Here is a 21,225-nt window from a genome sequence, read left to right as displayed (position 1 = left end):
GAGGCGTAGGCTCTTGAATGAGGTCCCTAATCATCCTCTTCAAGTCGGACACAGTTATCTGGGCCCTGAGGTTGAGTGGTCTGAGGTGCTACGGTCTGGGTAGGATTAGCTACCGGAGATGGTTGAGCTACTTGGTTGTTGATAGGTTGCTTTCTTGTCTTGAGGAGTTAATTGCGTAGGCTGAGGGGCTACTAGCGGGATGATTTGGATAGAAGGTTGAAGATCTTGGTAAGGTTGAGCAGGGGCTTGCCAGGTATTGACTGACCCCTGAAGTTGAGGTAGAGGCTGTAGGTATTACTGAGACTGACCTAGCGGAAAGGGAGATTTTTCAGGTCTCACCTAAGAATGCTGTAGCGGCGCTGGTTGAACCTGCTCTTACGCCTGAGGCTCTTTGAGGTTGTTGCGGTTGAAGCTGATTGCTGCTGAAACTGCGAATTCGCCTCTAGACCTGTCTGAGTGGAGGCCGTAGTCTGGTAGTGCTGAACTCTTGATGGTCTCTCTTTTATGAAAGGGATTGCTTTGTGACATGGGTTGACTCTGATAGGAGGAATTGCTTTGAGATTGTGGGCTAGTCTGAATCCTAGATGCAAGCTTCTTAGGTTGAGAAAGGGTGCTAGTCTCTTGTGCTTTCATCTTCACATTCATCAGTGAAGGCTCCAAGATGTCATACATGGGGGACTGCATCTCTCCTGAGTGCAGACCTTTACGTAGACGACTGTGTCCAAGTAGTAAGAAAGGCAGCAATAACGAGAGATGTCTCTCTCTCCCGGGCGCGTATTGCCGAAAAGATGGAAAGGTTTTGCTTCAGTTGTGCTACTCTAGACCTGCGGAAGACAGGTGCTGCATGCAAAGGCCTAAGTCCCGCGATGTGCAGATAGTGTACACCAGTCAATCTGTGCTCGTGCGTCTGGGTGATCCTCGGGTGGAGCCCAGGTGTCAGTGTCAAATGTGTGGCAGAAGCTAAATAGAAAAAAGAAAGGAATTTTTGCGCAAAAGGAAAGAAAGAAGGGGCGGTCAATAGAAGAGGCCACAGGCTGTCTGCCTAACTGAAGAAGGCATTACCCACAGTGCAGTATAAAACCTTACTCGTCAGCATTTGTCCTCCAAGAAATTGATCATACATGGCTTCAATGATTCTTCCCAAATAAGATTGGGAAAATAAAGGTCAAACTCTCCACTCACTGGCAAGTCGACAAGGGAAAGCACATTTCATGTGATAGATGAAGCTCCTTCATACTACCTTTTGAGAGGAAGGAATTGGTTACATCAGCATCAGGCTATAGCTTCTATTTGTCACCAGTCTCTCAAGTATTTAGAAAACAGGGTGGATGTCATAGCACCTGGAAACCTCAAGCCCTTTGAGGAAGAAGAAGAACACTATGTAGAAGCCTCGGTGGTCACTAGCCGTGGTCGCTAGTAATCCCAAGAGAGAAAGAGGACTAAGCGATAAATGAAGCAGAAAAATTTGAAAAAGCCCATACATATTAAGGAATAAAGAAGAGGATAAGCTGTGGTGGTCGCTAGCTCCATCCGAACCTTTGATTTGAAGAGGAGCGGAACACTCTACCCTCTTAGCCCCGCCAAAGGAGCTACATGCCTTTAACTGGATGAAGCAAGCACCCGACCCTCGTAGATCAGTTGGACTGGACCGGATAGCGCATCCAATTGCAGGATAAGGAAAAGCAGAGGAAGAATGGACAGAAGCAATTGGCATAGAATAGTATAGTAGGGGAAGAAAATTAGTAGAAAATCCTTTATCCTCTCAGCTCTTGGAAGCTCCCTCCGTCGGCAAAGAAGGTTTCATCGGGAGAGGCGGAGGCAGGTAAATAAACCTTTCTTTAAGCAGCAAGAGTTGCGGTGGGCGAAGGTATCAACTCATTTGACACCGTTTCATCGGCCTTTGGTACCTAGATAATTTCAATCCAAATTCCCACGGTTCTACTTTCGCGTGGTTTTGGTGTCTCTTCCTCATTTTCTTAAATATTTTCATTTATCTCATAAATTTCATTGTGCTATGCTATTTAACAAATTTTCTGGTCTAATGAATCTCCTTCGCCCGTTATCTCCTCATCTTAAGTCTACATTTCGTCGATTAATCATCCCTTGCATCATCCTTACACCGGTTCTCTTGTGTCTTTCTTTCTGTTTCGATTGGTTGGGTTTTAGTTTCCTTAAGATCCAGAGTGCCCTCTGACAGACTGGCCTTCGCGCTCTTTTTCGGCTTGTGGGTTGGGAATGTCTCGGTCCCGTAATGATTCTTCTTTGTCTGGTTTCGGGCCTGGGGGGGTATACCTTGCACATGCAGGATCCAGCAGGAGGTCAACCTGCTGCCAATCCTGCAGCGGAGCAACCCTCCAACGTGCCATCAGGCGCATCGACCTCGGGCTGGAGAAGTTTCGAAGAACGTGTGTTGTTAGAATCGATGCCATCTTCAAACGAATCCAGCGAAGCGAGCGTGAATCAGCAGCCTGTGATTCCCGAAGAGCCTCCGCTTCTCGATGAGAACACCCGGCGAGCAGAGCTCGCTGCTCGATTGCGGACTAATTGGTGGGGTGTAGCTTATACGGATACAATTCTGGACTCCTTTGTTCGCACTCAACTCCACATTGAAAAGCATATCGAAGCCGCACTTGTGGAGGACGGGTGTTCCCCTCAAGTTGTCTTTGAAAGAAGACATCAGATTCGGGGCTTTCTTTTCTATCCGGAGGGACGTGCGCTTAGGGAAGACACTTACGCGGATTTTATGACCCCCGTCTTTCTTCAGAAGATTTCTACCTATCGCCTTTCTGACCATCCCCTGGAGACGTTGAAGGGGAAAGCTATATTCTCCATTAGCAGGGACATACGCGAGCAGCTCCAGGAAAGCGAACATAGCTATACAAATCACATATTGTATAATGCTTTCCAAGTGCTGCTCGCGCAGTATCAGACAGAATTTCATGAAGTCAGCGGTCTCCCTACTGCACTGGCGACATAGCTAAAACCAGAGGCTGACCAAAGAGATACAGGAATGGGCATTTTAGAATAGCCCTTACCGTCTGTGGATATAAGTAACTTAGTGCATTGCATGTAAGGCTTGGAAGAAGAAAATGAAATACGAACAACCGCGCTGGTCGTAATAGATCGACTTTCATGCTAGTTCTTGCTCCAGCATGAAAGTTCCATTTCAGGGAAGGCTTTTTGGACTAAGGGTACCATGATACTTTCTGTTTTGTCGAGCCCTGCTTTGGTCTCTGGTTTGATGGTTGCACGTGCTAAAAATCCGGTACATTCCGTTTTGTTTCCCATCCCAGTCTTTCGCGACACTTCAAGTTTACTTCTTTTGTTAGGTCTCGACTTCTCCGCTATGATCTTCCCAGTAGTTCATATAGGAGCTATAGCCGTTTCATTCCTATTCGTTGTTATGATGTTCCATATTCAAATAGCGGAGATTCACGAAGAAGTATTGCGCTATTTACCAGTCAGTGGTATTATTGGACTGATCCTTTGGTGGGAAATGTTCTTCATTTTAGATAATGAAACCATTCCATTACTACCAACCCAAAGAAATACGACCTCTCTGAGATATACGGTTTATGCCGGAAAGGTACGAAGTTGGACTAATTTGGAAACATTGGGCAATTTACTTTATACCTACTATTTCGTCTGGTTTTTGGTTCCTAGTCTAATTTTATTAGTTGCCATGATTGGGGCTATAGTACTGACTATGCATAGGACTACTCAGGTAAAAAGACAGGATGTTTTCCGACGAAATGCTATTGAATTTAGGAGGACTATAATGAGGCGGACGACAGACCCACTCACGATCGACTAAAAGGAAAGTCGCCCGGAGATATTGGTTCAAATCCAATTCGTGAGAAGAGTCAAAGCGAGATAGGCCTATATGCTGGAGGCTCTATCATACATCAATTATAAGTTCAAGACGGGCATCCCCATAAAGTCGTTCCCTTCCCAACTATAGCTGAACTTGCCCGAAGGAAATTTAGGATATTCTTGCCGGGAAATACTTTTGTTACCAAGTTCAGTTACCATAAGCGGAAGTGCAACCCTTATATCGTATCGGAGATATATAGGATAGAATGTCAGTTTAAAATCCATTGGGATAGTATGGCTTGAGAATGTCAAGTTAAGGCTATCGCGAAGTAAACACGGAATTTGTCTCAGCCTTGACTATGGAATCAGATTTCCTTTTTCAAGAAGAAAGTCAGTTCTTTCATACGGGATATTTTTAGCCGCCCTATTTCAATTAAATTATATTATATTTAATTAAATGAAAGGGCTAGAAGAGGTGAAATTCCTTTCTCTTCTCTGGCTTGGGATTTATCATAGCGGTGCTGTAGGCCGGGGAATGCCATCAAGCAACCAATGAAGTCTTTCCTTCAGCCATCAAGGAAGAAAGCAGAAAGTTCAGTTAGAGTTCTCCGTTAGGGTGACTCGATAGCTAGATGAATAGCCTTTGGTCAATTCTTTTATTCAGAAAGTAGGCATTCAGCCTCTAAGTCAGCTTGCCTTTTGCCTTGTGGCTTGGATCGAAGGAGAAGGGGCGAAGCGAAGGGCTTTAGCGCCCTCCTAGCTTTAGGGGAAAGATCATAGATAGATTATCTGGACTAGATCCTAGGGAGCAAGCCTTGGTTAGAGGTTTGCAAGTAGGAAAATCAGTAGTGTACAGAACAGAGTACATGGATCGAAGCGAACTCTCCGGATGGGATTCAGTCTTGCATTGCTTCACTGGATAAAACCTACACGCTCCACTATTCAACAAATAGAAAGAGAAAGGAAAGGTCAGATCCATAGGTAAGATATCCACGTGCAACCTATTCGTCGAAAAGACTAGCAAGCTATTCTCTAACAGCTACTCTTCTTATTCTCTTGCATTCCTCCTTACCTGTCTGATATGATATTGATTCAGTCTCTATAAACGTCGATGCAATATTTATGACACATGCCCTCTTTCAAAATGGGCATATTAGATTAGGCTCTAACCCCCTCTTTCAAAGAAAGGTGAAAGCGGCTCTTCGTTAGCGGTCGTCGCTCGAACGAATCAAAGAATTTCTGCGCTTCGTCTTTCACGCCGGAGGGAAAGCCGCCGATTGACACTACTTCTAACTTCTTATTCCTTCTTACCCGTTCTCTAGGAGCTAGACTCAATGGCTTACAGATACAAGGCGGGGAATGACTCAATGGTTTTCACTTGCCTTACCCATACCCTTCCCTGACTCTATCTACTGGGACTGACTTCTTGATTCCAATCTCTTTCACTGAAACTTCTTTGAATTTCTTTGAAAGAGATTGGAATCAAGGCCAGGCAGGTTTGTTTAACAGTCTTTTTCCTCTCAATCGGCGAGGCCTCGCTAAAGCTCCGCTTCTTGAACTTGAAACTCCCTGACATTAGAGAGTGCCCAGTTCTCTCCGCTTCTCCTTTCAGTCTAGATTAGCCTGTTGATGTTGAGGTTATCTTCTTACCTGTAAGGATTTTCTTACTTGATAGAGTTGCTAAGACCTCGGTATGCTTGTCTGTCCTCTCACTCCCCTCGATCCGCCGCCAGCCAGTAAGAGACAGAAGAGAGAGCGCACCCGACAAAGCGGATAAGACAAATCAAAATAGCTAGGTTCCTTTATTCCCCGGAAGCGGAATCATTGTCGAAGGAAGAAGGAGCGAGCTACGGTTTGTTTGGTTTTGTTTGTTGGTTCCAAGATCCTATATCCCGCTGGTCTTTCCAGCCTTTATAGAATGTGTTCTACGGCTAGCCAGCTTAAAGACAATAAATATCTAATATCTTATCCGGCAACCTAAATGGAAGCTGTCGTTGTTTGAGCGTTGCGTTATGGTTGGTTTGTCCAATCTGTTCCGTGGAGCTGATCGGTTGGTGTTGGTGTTCCCGTTGCCTTACCACTTCCATTATCCTTTCTCTACGCAACCCAGGGCTTTCACCCGGAGTGGAACCTTCACTGCCTTTCCTCGGCTCACTTCCCTTAGAGTGGAATCCAGTTCAAGAAGAGTCAAAGGGCTAAGATCGGTCTATTGCTACTTACGGTGATAAAGAAAGAGTTATTAGCTTTCTTCCTCCTTCGAACTTCACTATCTGGCTTCACAGCCTATTCCAACAACATGCCAAGCAAAAGGTCAAGACCAGTTACCGACAACAGAAAGTCGTAGAGTGAGCGACTCTCGGGTAAGTTGACTATCATACCTTTTGATTAAGGTAAAGCCTGTACCGGAAGGGTTGTTGTAACCCTCGCTCTTTTCGTGAAGACTGGATGCTCTCTATATTTGAAGATGTTCAATCTTTCTCAACTGAAATAAGAGAGGTGTAATGATTGTTGTCTTAGATGCTCCTTTGATGGCCTTCTTAAAGAATACCTTATTCTCTTATTCCTCATAAAGTGTACTAAGAGAGTCCTCATAGGAGGGTCGATCCCTATCATCCTTTGTTGCGCAATCTCTATAGTTAGTTCTCTTACTTCTTGACTAGTAGTGGAGTTGAATACTTCCCTCGTTGTTTTAGTTAGATATAGAGTAGCTAATTCTTTAGCTCTGATAGTGAATATTCCTTCATCATGTTATAATATGAATGGGAGCCTGAAATCAGAATAGCTACTATCGAACCTCAGCCTTCTTACTATACCCGCGTAGTTGATATCTATTAACATAACTCAATCCATTACAACAGATTAACATATACACCCTCCGGCGATACGGATTCAGCTAGTGCAATACATATGATAATGGATGCTATCAAAGTAGAAAGGGTTAGTACCTTAGCTCTACGGCTATTTCACCCGAGCGGATCATAAGATATATGCTCATCAATAATCTCTCTGACCATATTCTTAGTAGGTTCACCGCAAGAGCATGGGTTACAACATTAGGGTGAACACTACATATATGATTAACAAACGTATCGCGAAAGAGTTTTAGTATAAGACCTGGATCATGTAAGTACACTGATATAGGTATATTCAGCAAAGGGTCGGGCGCAACAGCCCACCAAACCGAAAATCCGATCATACCACACAAGCATAAAATAAATCGCATGTCCCGCATATAAGAATATCGGATTGCTTCCCTCAAACCGAACGATTTGATACGATTTGATCTTTCACTGAAAATACACCCCAAACCCTGCTGATATAAGAAATTTGGAGAGCAACCCTTTAACTAAAACTAAGGCTAGTTTTTCTTTATATATAAGGGGAATCCAATTCCTTATTATCACAGCAGCAAGAACAAAAAATGTCGCAATAATGATTGGGCGCAGCTAATAAATAGGTTAACCGGAAAGGCTGCATCCGTTAAGTCCGGGTTAATCGAAGTGAGTTGGTGTGAACTACCTCTCTGGTGAGTTTGGCTTGGTGTCCAGTGGGCGGTGTTCTATGTAGTTGCAAGTTGAATTTGAAACAATTGGTTTTTGGGGTTCTGCTACTGACTTTCCTAGCTCTTTCTGTGCTTCGGTTCCCTACTGTCTAATATCCTATCAGCTGACGTCCGAAGAATCGATGGTCCTGAACATTATGGAACCCCTTTGTTCGTATCACTCATCGGCCCCGCTTAGGTCCCTCTCGATTCTCCCCAGATGATCCCCTTTGACCTGCCCGAACTGCTAATCTAGCTAAACTCCAAAGCCGATACCCTACTCGTTGAACCCGAAATGCTTACATAAGCGAGACAGGAAATCTTAACAACAAGAAATAATAAAAACAAAAAGTAAAGGTCCTCTCATCGAGAAAGCTATTACACATCCTGGTCACTCAGTCAAACTTCTTACAGTTAGCGTTGCCAGAGTCGATCAAAGGCTGGTAGAAAAGACTCGGCTGTGAGGCTTGGAAACTGCCTTTCCGCTTCTTCCTATCGGTTGGGAGACTTTCATAAGTCCAAGAATCAGTCTCAAGAAGATGAGGAGCGGGTCTAAGTGCGTCAACGGCTTATCTCAAGTCAGGTGTTCTAGCTAGTTATGCTTCCCCCGAAGCTTCACTAATAGAGGAACTGTCCGGAAAAGGAGAAAGTCGGTCTGAACTAGGAGGAAGAAGGCGTCCGGCTAAGACACTAGTAGTTTAAGGTTCCCCAGAACCTGGTCTTGACTTGTAATGCTTATCCGACTTTCGGAGGGACAGTTTTCAGTCTCAAGTCTGTCTGAACTCGTCTCTTTTCTTTTTTCCTGGTCCTTTCAAAGCAGATCTTTCCAGATCGCGAGACAGAATCTTTCTAGCTATCAGCTGCCATACCTTAACATTTAGGTTTTGTCTCGGCCCGATCATCCAATTCGTACTTTCGCTAGGCACCAAGGCTTCTTTGACTTCTAACTTCCCTTGAGCCTGGTTAAGATAAGAAAGGAAAGCCGGCCCAATCCCAGCTTCTGAAACAAGAGAAAAGATCACAGCGGCAAGATCTAAGATCCTTGATTTAAGTGAAGGAAGAAAGCCAAAAGCTCTAGTCCCATCTCTTTCTGTTATGGAATTGGATAGTTACTCATATTCAATAGCAGGGGATTCGAGAACAGCCGGATATGCCTTTGTATGGTATAGTAAGCTGTTTAGCAACTTGTATCGATTTGCCACAGTGTGGTTAGATACAATGCACTGGCAGCCTCAGCATGTCAGGATGGGAATGAAGATAGACTTAGTATCAAGCAACTTTCAGGCTAGCAATTGTCTTGTCTACGAGGGGCTAGACGACGTATTGCGTATAGAAAGCAGGAACGGCTTTGTGAGGCAGCAATGCGAGATCGCCCTCAGATCTTTCTCGTAGCCTCTGGGGTACTTATTTATGCTTAACTCAAGGAGTTTCTACTATACGCTTCGGGTCTTACCTGATTTCATGCTGATCGAAGCGCTATCCCTTCTTATCCCCTCTTTGTATGAATCTTTCCGTCTTGGTCCGATCGGACTTGATTTTCCTTTTTTTTTCACTAAAGTAAAATCGCTCTTACTGTGTAAATCTTTCTACTTCCTCTTTCGTCGGCTCGGGTGGTTTTCGGGAGGTGTTCTTCTTTCAGTAATTCTTTTACATTTTGACTCCATAGAGGGACTCTTATTAAAACTAGGTATTCCAATGATTGTTTTTTGTACCGCAAATGAAAGCGGTTCAGAACAGGAAACCGACGCAGGCGTAGGCGCACAGGAATCCAGTGGAGCTCGTTCTCAAGGTGCGTAGTTAGACTCTCTACCTATGATAGTTGGGCTCTAGCCTTAGGTGGCTCTCGCCATTTGACTACGACCCATATCCGCCTTAAGAGCTAACGGTCAACTGGCTAACTGTCTTGTTCGCTCTACGGTAAGAACTGTCTACTAATGAAAGAATGACATAGAAAGTATAGGCTGATATAGGGCTTTTCGTGTTATAACTAATGAAGAAGATTTGGCTGTAAGTTCAGACTTCATTATTTTCTTTCCTCACCGACTATTTTGTATAGAAGAGTTAGTTTAAGATTTACCTACGGCATAACTTAAATGAATTCTTAGGGACCGATAGATGAAAACGGAAGAAATTCTATAGTTACATAGATAAGCTTATAATCCCTACGGAAAACTCGGAAAGAACAACAACGACCGAGAAAACCCTGCCCACACATGACCACTTTGTCTTCGGACCTGGCCGGGATAACAGGAGCTGTAAGATTGACGTAATATACTTTCCTTGTTCGCTGCCGAGTAGAAATAGAAAGCAAAACTATGCGGCTATCACGAATAAGAAATTCAAGGATGATGCCCCGCAAGACAAAGACTGCTGCATAAAGTACTAGACCTGAGGCACCACCTACTCCCCCACCACGCACTTTTGGTGTCGAGCCAATGAATTCGCTAGTGACATAAGCCTTTCCCTGCAGGGAAGGAAGATCAAAAGTCAAGGTCTTCCATAGTAGGGAACATATCACACACAACCAGCAAGCGTATTCACGTCAACATTTTAGCAAGCGAAGGACCGTCGGAGTGAGCCGATTCAATGTCGTAAGGGCGTCTGTGTAACACATATCAAAGCGTCTGTTGCCAAGCCTAATATCTGATATCTGTCCTGTGTTAGCTGCCTGCCTGCCAACTTATTTTAGTTACTAACTACCCTGCGAACCTACTACCCTTATTACCCTCCCCGCGCGCAGACGCTTTCTTGCTTCCGAACCCCCCATTCGTGAAGCCTGCTCTTTGCTTGGGCCTATCCTGTCTTTCATTCGTGTAAACTCTCTGCCCTCTTCCACTGAGACAAAGTCATTCTAACGCACGCTGAGCAGTTTCTCCACTTCGAAAGCTCAGTCTATTTTGATTTCTGGAGAGATTCCATTATGAACATTTCCTCCTTTCCCTGTAGTACGCTAGCCTGTAGAGAACTTCAGTAGGACCGTGGCATCAATGCACCTTTTCGTCGATACTTATTTACGTAAACTAGATGTTAAGGCAATGTCAATTGTATGATGAGATACCGTAGTTGGCTCCTGTTAGCGCGAAAGATAGATATGAAATGCCTCTTTTAGAGTTAGAGTATCTTGAAGTGCTGGGCTCAATAGTGTCCTTCCGTGAGATGAGCTGGGCAAGGATAGGTGAATTCTTGTATAAGGAAGAAGCGGAAGAGCTACTTGAAAGAAAGGTTGGAAGAACTAGTCCCTTAGGATGCCGTAGGTCCTATAAGGTGGATTCTTCTGCTCTCTTGCCTTTCCTCGCCCTATCGGTCGAGATGTGCCACCTCAACCTCAACTCTCTGCACTCTCTCTTCTCTTTCTGGTATCTAGCGAAATGGCAGCTGGATTCAAAAGTTCTTTTTATTGCAAAACTGTACTTTAGTCTTTCCTTTTGAATCCCTTCTATCCTTCGCTCCTTACTATACTCTGGCTACAGAGCAGAGCCCTCTAAATGCCATCATGAAGCGTAAGACATCTCATTGGAAGAAAGTGGAATGCCTCTAATGAGCTCTTTCCGGCAGCTAGTCTCGGGTATTCTTTCCTCCCATCCATCCTTCCGACAACGCATTCAATAGCATAGCCAATGGCCCACCCTTTCTTTGAACCTTGCCCTTACTTGAATTAGGAATCTAAACTCGATCTTAGCGGATCTAACTTGAACTCCTTCTGTCTTAGCCTACCATCTTTATCTTCTATCCCCTGGAGCTCTCGTTTTTAGAGGATAAGTAGCTGACCTCTTTATAGTAATCCCCTCAGTCTCCAATCTAAGAGAAAAGTAGCTCCTGGCTTCATGTCTTGCTGATCGATTTACTTCTTTTTTTTCTCATCTCAAGTTTAGTTTATCTTTTCAGTTGGTGATTGAGGATTGGCATAGTTCCCGTCTCCCCCATTTCTGGCCAAAGAAAAGAAGGGGAATTCCTTCAAGGCAGCAGGAACGAATGGATAAAAAAACATGATTGTTCGCCGAACACAAGACCTGGTTATACGGGAGAAAAACTAGTATCAATAAGGAATGGGCTTTCCCTATTAAGGAGGCGGATCCATTTCGGATGCTTTAGATATAGCAACCTGGGGATTAGGATAAGTAAGGGAATCAGTAATCGTTCTTGCTTGTTGGTCTGTTTGCTTTCGGCTTTGCAATTCAATAAAAAAAAAGAAAGAAGAGAAGAGAATCTTGTTGAGAGTGACTGCCCAATGGGAAAGAGAAAGGTTACTTCCGCCTCCAAGGATAATCTAGAGTCGAGAAGCGACTAAAATCTCGTATATAGAGAGAGTCAAGCCGTTCCAATCTGCTATAGCAATGGAAGGATGGAACCCTGATTGGTATGCCTTTTCTCTGGGTAGGTTGACCACATTGGAGGAAACTGGTTACCGGGCTTGTTACCATGTCTCCCGAGTGATGATCTCCTCAGTACATATGGCGTAAGATGTGATTCTACATCTCTAGTTTTGTGCCGCCCGAGGAAGACTCTTTTTTATCTTTCTTTTTCAAAACTTATTGAACCGTAGCCCCGGAATTCTGAATTAAAAGGAGCAGAACTGACTGCTGGTGGAGCAATGGCTGATGGGAAGGTTGACTGACGATAGGTGTTTGGGTGGCGTGGATGGCCGTGCTGTACGTTTTGGAATGGAACTCCTATATTGCGTAGATAGAGGTACCGTCCCACCCCAGAGAAAGGAGCGCATTAGCTGTTCTACTTGTTGTTTAACAACTTTTCCAGGGAGAATGAGGAAGCCCAATAAACTTGCATGGAGAAAAGGATGGAGTTTATCAGCTGTAACCGGCCAGCGTAGGAGAGGCTTCTACCCGTCCAATGTTGAAGTTTGGATGGTTTTCTGTCCACAAGTACTTTGCAATCACTAGCTTTGAGCTTTGTCGTAAGTTGGGGTACCCCTAATTACCTTACGGGAAGTTTTCCCTCCTTGTAACCCAGCATGTTCGTGATCTGATTCTTTGTGGTTTCCTTTACTAAAATGAAAACCTCACTCTTAGCCGGATTTGGGGTGAGACCAGAAAGATGTTGAAAGATATGGAGGACATTGTTGATAATGGCAATAGATTATAAGTAACCATTGCTGAACACCATGAGATCATCCGCAAAGCATAGATGCGATATTTCCTCATTTTGACACCTCCAGTGAGGGGATTGGGGGCTTATCCGGTGCTCTATTTCATGTAGTCGGAATATCAGGTATCCTATTTTATTTTCCAACTAATGCCAGATCTGATTCAATAGGAAAAGAACCGTCATACCCCGTCTGGTATTCAATTCACTAGCTTCGACCACTGTCACTCCCGTTCTTAAAGAGTCAAAGTGCTTTGAGGAAGAAGGGGAAGTTTGAGAATAAGCTCTTTTTCTTTTCTTTTTGCACCTGAATCAATAGTAGACAGATATAGATAGTGTGCAGTGAGGGTGGTTGGTTGTAAATCACTAGGTAACTAGTCTTTACTTAACTCGACCCAAACAAGGCGTTCGAGATAGGGGCGCACTAGCGCGAAAGCCGTTGCGCGTTAGGACGCTCATCCGTTTTCGTCGCTGCTCAAGTAGTGCCCAAAAAAGAAAGTCCCATGCATCCTTTCTGTTTGTTGGTCAACAACCAACCCAATCTTCACTACTCGAAGAAGTCTCCCTCTTTTTTTGGGGGAGCGGAAACAAGAAAAGATAGAAAAAAACGAAATGGAATGGCTATTCCTCACGATTGCTCCTTGTGATGCAGCGGAACCATGGCAATTAGGATTTCAAGACGCAGCAACACCTATGATGCAAGGAATAATAGACTTACATCACGATATCTTTTTCTTCCTCATTCTTATTTTGGTTTTCGTATCACGGATCTTGGTTCGCGCTTTATGGCATTTCCACTATCAAAAAAATCCAATCCCGCAAAGGATTGTTCATGGAACTACTATCGAGATTATTCGGACCATATTTCCTAGTATCATCCTGATGTTCATTGCTATACCATCATTTGCTCTGTTATACTCAATGGACGAGGTAGTAGTAGATCCAGCCATTACTATCAAAGCTATTGGACATCAATGGTATCGGACTTATGAGTATTCAGACTATAACAGTTCCGATGAACAGTCACTCACTTTTGACAGTTATACGATTCCAGAAGATGATCTAGAATTGGGTCAATCACGTTTATTAGAAGTTGACAATAGAGTGGTTGTACCAGCCAAAACTCATCTACGTATTATTGTAACACCTGCTGATGTACCTCATAGTTGGGCTGTACCTTCCTTAGGTGTCAAATGTGATGCTGTACCTGGTCGTTTAAATCAGATATCTATTTCGGTACAACGAGAAGGGGTTTACTATGGTCAGTGCAGTGAGATTTGTGGAACTAATCATGCCTTTACGCCTATCGTCGTAGAAGCTGTTCCTAGTAAAGATTATGGTTCTCGGGTATCCAATCAATTAATCCCACAGGGAAGCTGAAGCGGAAATGAAAGAGTAGGGTGAGGAATAAGGGGGGAAGCCACTAAATGGAAGGCTCCGCTCGCTCTAACGCTCGTTTAGTAGACAGCGAGTGGAGTGCATAAGCCCCTTACTTATAGGGGCGAGTACTACACGAGCTCGTAAGTCAAGTACGGAACGAGCGAAGGAGAGCGACCTCATCTTGCTTGCTTCTGGCGAAGCGGCCCACCACTTCACTTCATAGGAGCGCTAGCGAAGCCGTATAAAGGCAAACAGCTCGTATAGCTCGCAATAGCGAGCCTACTTATAGCTTTTTTTTTACTTTACCGCGGGACCTTAACAAGGAAAGTCAAGAATCTCATCAGTAAGAGTGGTTGCTATTGACTTCTCGAGTATGCAAGGCCTTTTTTTCGTCTTTTTCGGCCTGTTGGTACTTGTCGAATTGAAACTCGAGAATCAGAAGATTCGCCAACATTACCTATTTTTTAAGTGGATTCGGGGCGGGGTAAGTACGTGATTTCAAATTGCATGTTATAAGCATATGATCCTCCTTTTACTGTTAAAGTACCATCTCCGCCTTTGCTATCTATGCTTCCTGGTCGCTAGACTCATTCTTCTACTTTACTTCCAGCTACTCTGCTCTGAGCTTAAGAAAGGTTCAAAAGTTGCTTTGGTTGCCGCTAAAATAGGATGTTATTTTTCTAGTTCTGAATTCCAGAACTGGTCAATTCCCCTTCTCCTTTCGGGAACTCTCTTCTCTAGCTCTAGGGATTCGTCTTTTAAATGTGGTTATTCCATTGACGTCAAGGCTCAAGACGAAATAGCAGTGTACAGGGCAGAAGTTTTCAGCTAGAATGTGTATGTGGTGCGGATGACTCCTGGTTGGAAGACGATTATGGGCACAGAGCCTTAGGAAGTATTTGACTTTTTTTAGAGTGGGCCCCTACTCCTAACAAGTGAAAGTTGCTGGCACCCACCATACCTTGCTTGCATTCATTCGTTTACCCACCGTTTACTAACATATTCGGTTGTAAGGGTAGCACTCATCTTATGAAGCGACGGTCAGGTCTCTGTCTCACTCAGTAGGCACACTGCTTCAGAAAGAAGGTACGTACGTCGACTCTATCGTTCGAGTAAGCATAAGCAGCTCGAGCCTCTTTCGTTGACCTGTACGATTCAGAGGGAGGCGATTCTAGTTGATGGAGTCTAATTTGCTGCAGTGGCCTTTCTTTCTACTCAAGAGTAGGAGATCGATTCCACTACTCGATCGAGGTCGGAATGGGATCGGGTGTTTTTCACGTATAACCAGAGTGTGCCCGGACCTGCTGAAGCAAATGAGGCGAGCTTAGGGTCGTGAGGCGACTAACAACAACAAGGAGCGTAGACCAGAGGTCAGTTTGCCGGGGACGTCGATTCTTTCCGGAGCAGGGATTGGTGGATGCGACAGCGCCTCTTGAGAAGAGTGTAGCTTGAACTCGAAATTGCTTATGTTAAGAACGAGTATTCTGAGATATCGATAGGCTGATGAAGTGAAACATTTAAGAAATTTGGATTTAGATAGAGAAAGTGATCCACTAGAAATATCGGAAGCGAAAAGAGATCCCCTTATTCTTAGAGGTGAGTAATACATAACCGGAAAGCGTAAAAGCAGTCTAAGGTGAAAGCTACAAACCGAATCTACAGCCTTTGTAACTACACTACATGCAGTCCTGACTCTAATATATCGGCTAGTTAAAACATAGTTATGAATCCCTCTTCTGATTCTGATCTGCGGGATATTAATATGGTGTTAAGGGGTGGTGTTTAGCGACCCTCGCAATGACGAAAGGTGGTTCTCTTTCTTTACGATAATATCATCTTTCAACAAGAGAAATGGCATCTTTCCTAAGCTAAGTCAGACCGCTAGTGCTTTCTAACCGAACGACTTGTTGGCTCGGGTTCCTTCTCTCCCTTTCAAGTGAAGACGTTAGCAAGAACAGCTGATGAAAGAAGGTCGGAGTCGTGAACAGGAAAAGCGTTGACCGGGTATGCCGATAGGAAAGAAGCTGGTCTTTCTCACTGATCCGCTCGAGTAAGAATTAAGGTTGAGGCGCGCACGGACCGTACTAGAGTTGAATCTTCCCAGAAGCAAGGAGTAGGCCCACGTGTTTCAACGAGAACACAAAAATCTTGCATCTGTCTTTTTGTTTTCTTTCTCCCATGCATCCTTTCTGTTTGTTGGTCAACAACCAACCACATCCCTCTATAGTTCTTCACTACTCCGTGCAGGAAAGACTCTCTTTCTGCGCTAGTGAATCCTAACCTCTTCTTCCGCTTAAATGATTTATGAGTTCATACCCGGCAAAGTCCGATCTACGAATACCTGGAAAGATCAGATCAGGAAAAGCGTTTCTCTTCGCCAAAGAATCCACCTCTTCCTTCTCCTTTTTACCGGATTAGAGAATTAGAAAATTCCCTCTTTCAAGCCTCCTGGGGCAACTCACTAACTAGAGTCTAGAGCTCCTCTAGGCCTGAGACCCCGAAGAAAAAGGAAGAAGCGCTCAAAGCGTTGATCAGTTGCTATTGGACTTCTATCCTTACTCTACTTCGTCAGAGAGGAAAGCCAGTGAAACTGGTGTTGAGTTTGACCAGGTAAGCAGATCCGTGCTCGAGATCTTGGATCGAGAGTTCAATAACTACCCCCTAGCCCTAGGGAAGCAGCCTCTCTTTGTCCTCCAAGACATCTCTCATGCCGTGCCAAGGCAGCGAAACCTTTCGCCCGGCGAAAGCGGTAATCTCTTTCCCGTTCCCGGCTTTTTAAGCTGTTAAACCAGCTTAGGAAAGATGAGAACTCGCAGCAGAGGGGGTTCGATTCCCTTTATACGCGATGTGGTGAATCAGACTGATTCAACGACGACGAGATATGCGATTTAAAACTTGTCGTCTACTTTCAGGAAATGTTCGGAACAGAGAACTTACAATAATACAACGCCGCATTCTCCGAAGATTGAGGAAGAAGAAGAGATCTATTAAGAGAAAGATTTATCCGAGAGAAAATCTTAACAGTTACATCCAATCACAAACTACACGAAAGTTGCCCCTTTTTCATGGGGATTTACCCATCACAGAGATGCACAGAGGAACAGAACGAACTTCATATATCCCTTTTCTACTCAATCCAGAAACAAGATCGGACGTTATTCCGGTTCGTCTCCATTTTCGTGAAACTATTCCTCAAGCAAGGCAGCCGATAAGTCATCGAAGGGTTTGTGTGAATAATCGAATGGTAAGCATTACTCGTTTGAAAGTTTCCCACGGTGATCTAATCTCTTTTCAAGAAAATGACGCGAGAATCCGCGGTGAAGAAATAAGGAGATCTTTCTATATCGAAATATCAGTTGAAAAAATAATAGGCAAATTCCTGGATCACCCGGTAAGAATGTGGAGAAGAACCAAAACAGAATGGTTCCACCTACTAAAAACTAAGCGGGGATGCCGCCTACTACTAAAATCCCGGTTTTTGCAACAACAGTTGCGTTATTCTATGCAAGAAGAAGACTTTGAAAGAACAAAGAAGTTTGGATCCGAAAAAGTATGCTTAGGCAGTTCCTTCGCTGAGCACAACAGAATGAAGAGGAATTTGTATCATTTCAAATCCCTATTCTTATCGAAGAGAAGAAACGAGAAAAACCGATATCTTCCTACTCGAACAAGAAGTCCTATAGTTTACAACTCTTCTTTATATAGTAATTCGACCTATTGCTCCTCATCCCCCCATCAGTTTACTATGAAGAGAAGAATCAAAAGGATCGAACTACCTACCCATTATTCGGAGGTGAATCATAGAACACCAAAAGCGGTGGTATTTTATGGACCTAACATAGGTCACATCCCTCACGACATAAGATTGAAAGATCCAAACCTTCCTCTTCGGAGCGGAAACGGACGTGGCCAAAACATATAAAGATCGGCGTAGTCGCTCATAGGGACATATCTATCCGGATAGAGGATAGTCTAGATCGATTCATAGATAGATTTCTATCCATATAGATAGGTATCTCCGTGGATAGAGATAAAGATAGGGATCCATCTAGATCTTGCTTGATTCACTATTTCCATTTTTTTCTTGATTCTGATTGATTGCCTTTTTGACGACAAGTTTTAAATCTTAATGCAGGCAAGGTACGTAGTTCTCGACCGTAAGGGAGAAGGAAAGATTTTAAATTCTGACTTGCTGGGTCAGAGCGTAGACGAGCGAGCAGAGCCCAGGATACAGGGAAGCCCGTCATAGAGCAGTCGACTAGAAGTAGAAGACTGCTGGCCTGAGAGAAGGCGGCCTCCCTCGGGAAACATGGCCCAATTTCTCTTCTTTCTTTTTTGATTACCTTCTTTGAAGAAAAGTTAAGGATTATGCACGTGGAATACTCCATTCCATTTCTTCTTTCTTTTCTTTAAGGGAGCAGTTCCAGAAGTTGCACTTTCTTTCGATGTTGGTCCAGGCCCCCTATCAATTGGCATTGAAGTAGGCAAGGCCAATCCATCTGTTAAGTCAGCTGGTTCTAGGTCAAAAGCTAGTGTAAAAGATGTCTTTATCGTCCTAAGCCCTAAAAGTGCTTCCGCCTTACCTGGAGTTGAAGTTACCGTTGGAGGCCTTTGAGTTCCAGTCTCAGTAGTGGCCTTCCCTATATGTACAGGGGAGTAGTTAGTTGCGAGTGTCAGAAAAAAGTGCTTTAAAATAGGAGAAAGATTAATTTGATCATCCCAAGGGAAAATGAATGGGAAGGGGGCGTCGTCAGCTACCCTTCAGGCTAATTATAAGAATAGGATGACTTACCTTTACTGGTTGGCTTTTAGGAAGCCTGCTCCGAGTAAACTCGCGATTCTTTTAGGCGGACAATTCTCTATATCGACTATCTCGAGGATAGAATTCCTCCAGACTACCACAGCCTCCGCCGCTGCAGCAGTATCCTCATCAGATACATATTAAGATACTACTCTTTGCGACATATGTTTAACTAGCCTTCGGGTGGAAAAAGATTAGCAGTTAAAGGAGCCGCATCCAAAGCAATGAAATTGTGTTGCGGAAATGAGTATACTCTTGTGGTAAATTTACTGGTATTCAATCAATTAGGTAACTCTTAGCAAGTGCTACGAGTGCTTCGTACTATATAGAAGTATAGGAATTTTGCCTCTTCTTTATATCATATCACAATTTTTTTTTACGATTCTGCTAATCCTTATGCTCTAACTAGTCTTAATATTATACAAATTACAGGAAAAAAAACCTAATAAATAACTTCAAAAGAAAGAAAGGGAAATAAATAAGAGGGTTTTTTTTCTCCTTACACTATTTGATCAAGGAGAAGGCGGGGGACCAGTAAAGCATCAACCATTTAAACGGATCCATCTTTTATTAGTCCGATTCTTATATGTTGGGTGCCTCTTCCTCTTCCGCAGATTCGGATTAGTGACAAGGGACCTAGCTAGGCTCCTTGTCTTTACCCCAGAGATCTCCCTGCCCTTTCGATCGTCACTTATTGACTAATTCTCTAATCCACCTCTGGGCATATTCCTTCCACTAGGGTTGCTTCATTCTGACCTATCTCAACAAGCCCATCTAAGAGCCTATTGAAATTCAATCAATGGCACAGCGTCCGATTCGATCACTCTATCGAGTATAAGTACAGGGATGATTCAATCGATTCCTAAGACCTTGAAGGGCGAAAGCCCAATCGAACATCAATCACTTCACGGACGCTATTGATTGAGTAGCCAACCCCAGCAAGAATCAAGGGGAGCGGAAAGAAGCTTCACCGATTCCGACTCTAATCTCAGGCTTCATTGGTAAGGTAAGGAAGCTCCGCAGCTCCATCATCGAATCGGGCAATTCCTCTTCCAGCCCTTGTGACATCAACAAACAAAGCGAGTTGAGCACGAATACTTTTTCGGAGATGACTTCTGTCAATAGGCAAGTAGCGCCCAATCGAGCGAGAGAAGATAGGGATTTCTCCCAGCACTCGAAGACCAAGAGAAGAGGATGTGAACTGGCTTGGTCTCGTGATCTCATCTACGCAAATGTTCAGATCTTTCTTTGAAGGCCGGTCCCAAGGCAATGAAAGGGAGAAGCGTTCAACCACTAGAGCAGAAGCCGAGTAGAAGATCGCCCTTCTCTTCTATGATTCGGCCGTGAAAGAAGCCCACTTCACCATCTCTCTTGGGATGGGAAAGATCAAATGAAGCAAGCCCTCCTCAAAGCCCTTTTCAAGCTTCGAGGGAAAGTAGCCCTGATTCTATATCACATTCTTCAGAGAAAAGAACTGTCCTTCCCTGACCTACTTTGAGTCTCCGTAGGGAAACCGGCCGCTAGAGGAAGGAAACTGCTCAAGTGAGCTTGAAGCAACAAGGGCAGTGGGTTCAGTTCCCACGCGGGGAAGAACGTTCATAAGTAGAGCTGCTCCTGCAGTTCCAGGGAGATAATGTCTTTTCTAATCTGTTCTCAAAAGCAAGATGAGCTATGAGAAAGAGCAAGAACCCGGAGCGATTGGCTGAACTTACCCTAGCTCGAGCGACAGGGCGGTTGATCAAGGGATACCGGAAAGAGGCAAACAACAGAACCTCCGGGTTTGAAGCTTTTCATGTCGGGGCGAGGTCAATCGAGGGTTTTGGGTCAGTGAAAGCTCGAGTGCCCCCTTCAAAAGTAAGGTGTCGGGAATGCAACCAGTGAGGTGACCCAGCGGATGAAAGAAGTTATCCTGAAGCAGCGTCAAAGGCCTCTGTAGGCCCTTCAACAGGATTTTTTGTCGCATTCTGTTTTGGCTACTCACGAAACTCTTTATCCTTAATAGGAATAACTCCCTTAAGAGGAAGGATACAAAGACCGACGCCTGTCTTTCTCTCTGAAAAAGGGCATATGGGGCAGAAATCCCATTTTTTGGGACTGAGATGCTAATGAATGAAGGAAGGAGAAGGCCTTAATTGTCTATCCAAAGGTCCGCCTTGGGTGGATTTAGGCGAATCAAGTGGGTGGGAATGATCCGAGCCCCCTATGTAAATTTCAGTAAGGTAACTAAGGTTTACAATAATTCATTTCAGTAGTGCGTTACCTTGCAGCTCTATCTATCGGGTAGTCAGTCTCTTGGTCAAAAGCCGGTACCTAATTCCCCAGCTGGTGGGCCGATCCTCGTCTAGCGGTGGGAACCGGCTGGTATGGATCAATTGCTTGCCCTGTCTCTCTTCTCGAGAATCCGCAGTTCTCTTTGCTCATTGGGTGGAATAATAGGCGAAGGAATCCTTTCTATTGAATAAGGGCTTTGAGAAGCTGGCCATTCCGCACGGGGAATACCGTATCCCGCTTTTCCTTCTTATTGATAGCAAAGGGCCTTCTAATTAGCGTGCTTAACCCGGCGACGATCCGAGATCAGACCTAGTCCTGC

The 21,225-nt window shown here is 44.2% G+C and overlaps 3 protein-coding genes across 3 annotated transcripts; all 3 read left to right on the top strand.

The window, feature by feature from the left end:
- The first annotated feature begins 2,217 nt into the window (after positions 1 to 2,217).
- Positions 2,218 to 3,842, top strand: LOC130720082 (NADH-ubiquinone oxidoreductase chain 6). Its single transcript, XM_057570685.1, has one exon. The coding sequence runs from the start codon at positions 3,197 to 3,199 to the stop codon at positions 3,812 to 3,814; it is 618 nt and encodes a 205-aa protein (XP_057426668.1). The 5' UTR covers positions 2,218 to 3,196; the 3' UTR covers positions 3,815 to 3,842.
- Positions 3,843 to 12,945: 9,103 nt separating this feature from the next.
- Positions 12,946 to 14,131, top strand: LOC130718267 (cytochrome c oxidase subunit 2). The gene has a single exon (XM_057568803.1). The coding sequence runs from the start codon at positions 13,067 to 13,069 to the stop codon at positions 13,832 to 13,834; it is 768 nt and encodes a 255-aa protein (XP_057424786.1). The 5' UTR covers positions 12,946 to 13,066; the 3' UTR covers positions 13,835 to 14,131.
- Positions 14,132 to 16,579: 2,448 nt separating this feature from the next.
- LOC130717331 (ribosomal protein S4, mitochondrial) lies at positions 16,580 to 19,044 on the top strand. Its single transcript, XM_057567533.1, is given in 1 exon segment — positions 16,580 to 19,044. A coding segment is annotated over 1 exon segment (1,077 nt). The 5' UTR covers positions 16,580 to 16,679; the 3' UTR covers positions 17,757 to 19,044.
- The last annotated feature ends 2,181 nt before the right edge of the window (positions 19,045 to 21,225 follow it).

Source organism: Lotus japonicus, chromosome 5 (genome assembly GCF_012489685.1).
Source record: "Lotus japonicus ecotype B-129 chromosome 5, LjGifu_v1.2".
Classification (NCBI taxonomy): Eukaryota; Viridiplantae; Streptophyta; class Magnoliopsida; order Fabales; family Fabaceae; genus Lotus; species Lotus japonicus.
This window is presented reverse-complemented; position numbering and strand designations above follow the sequence as displayed.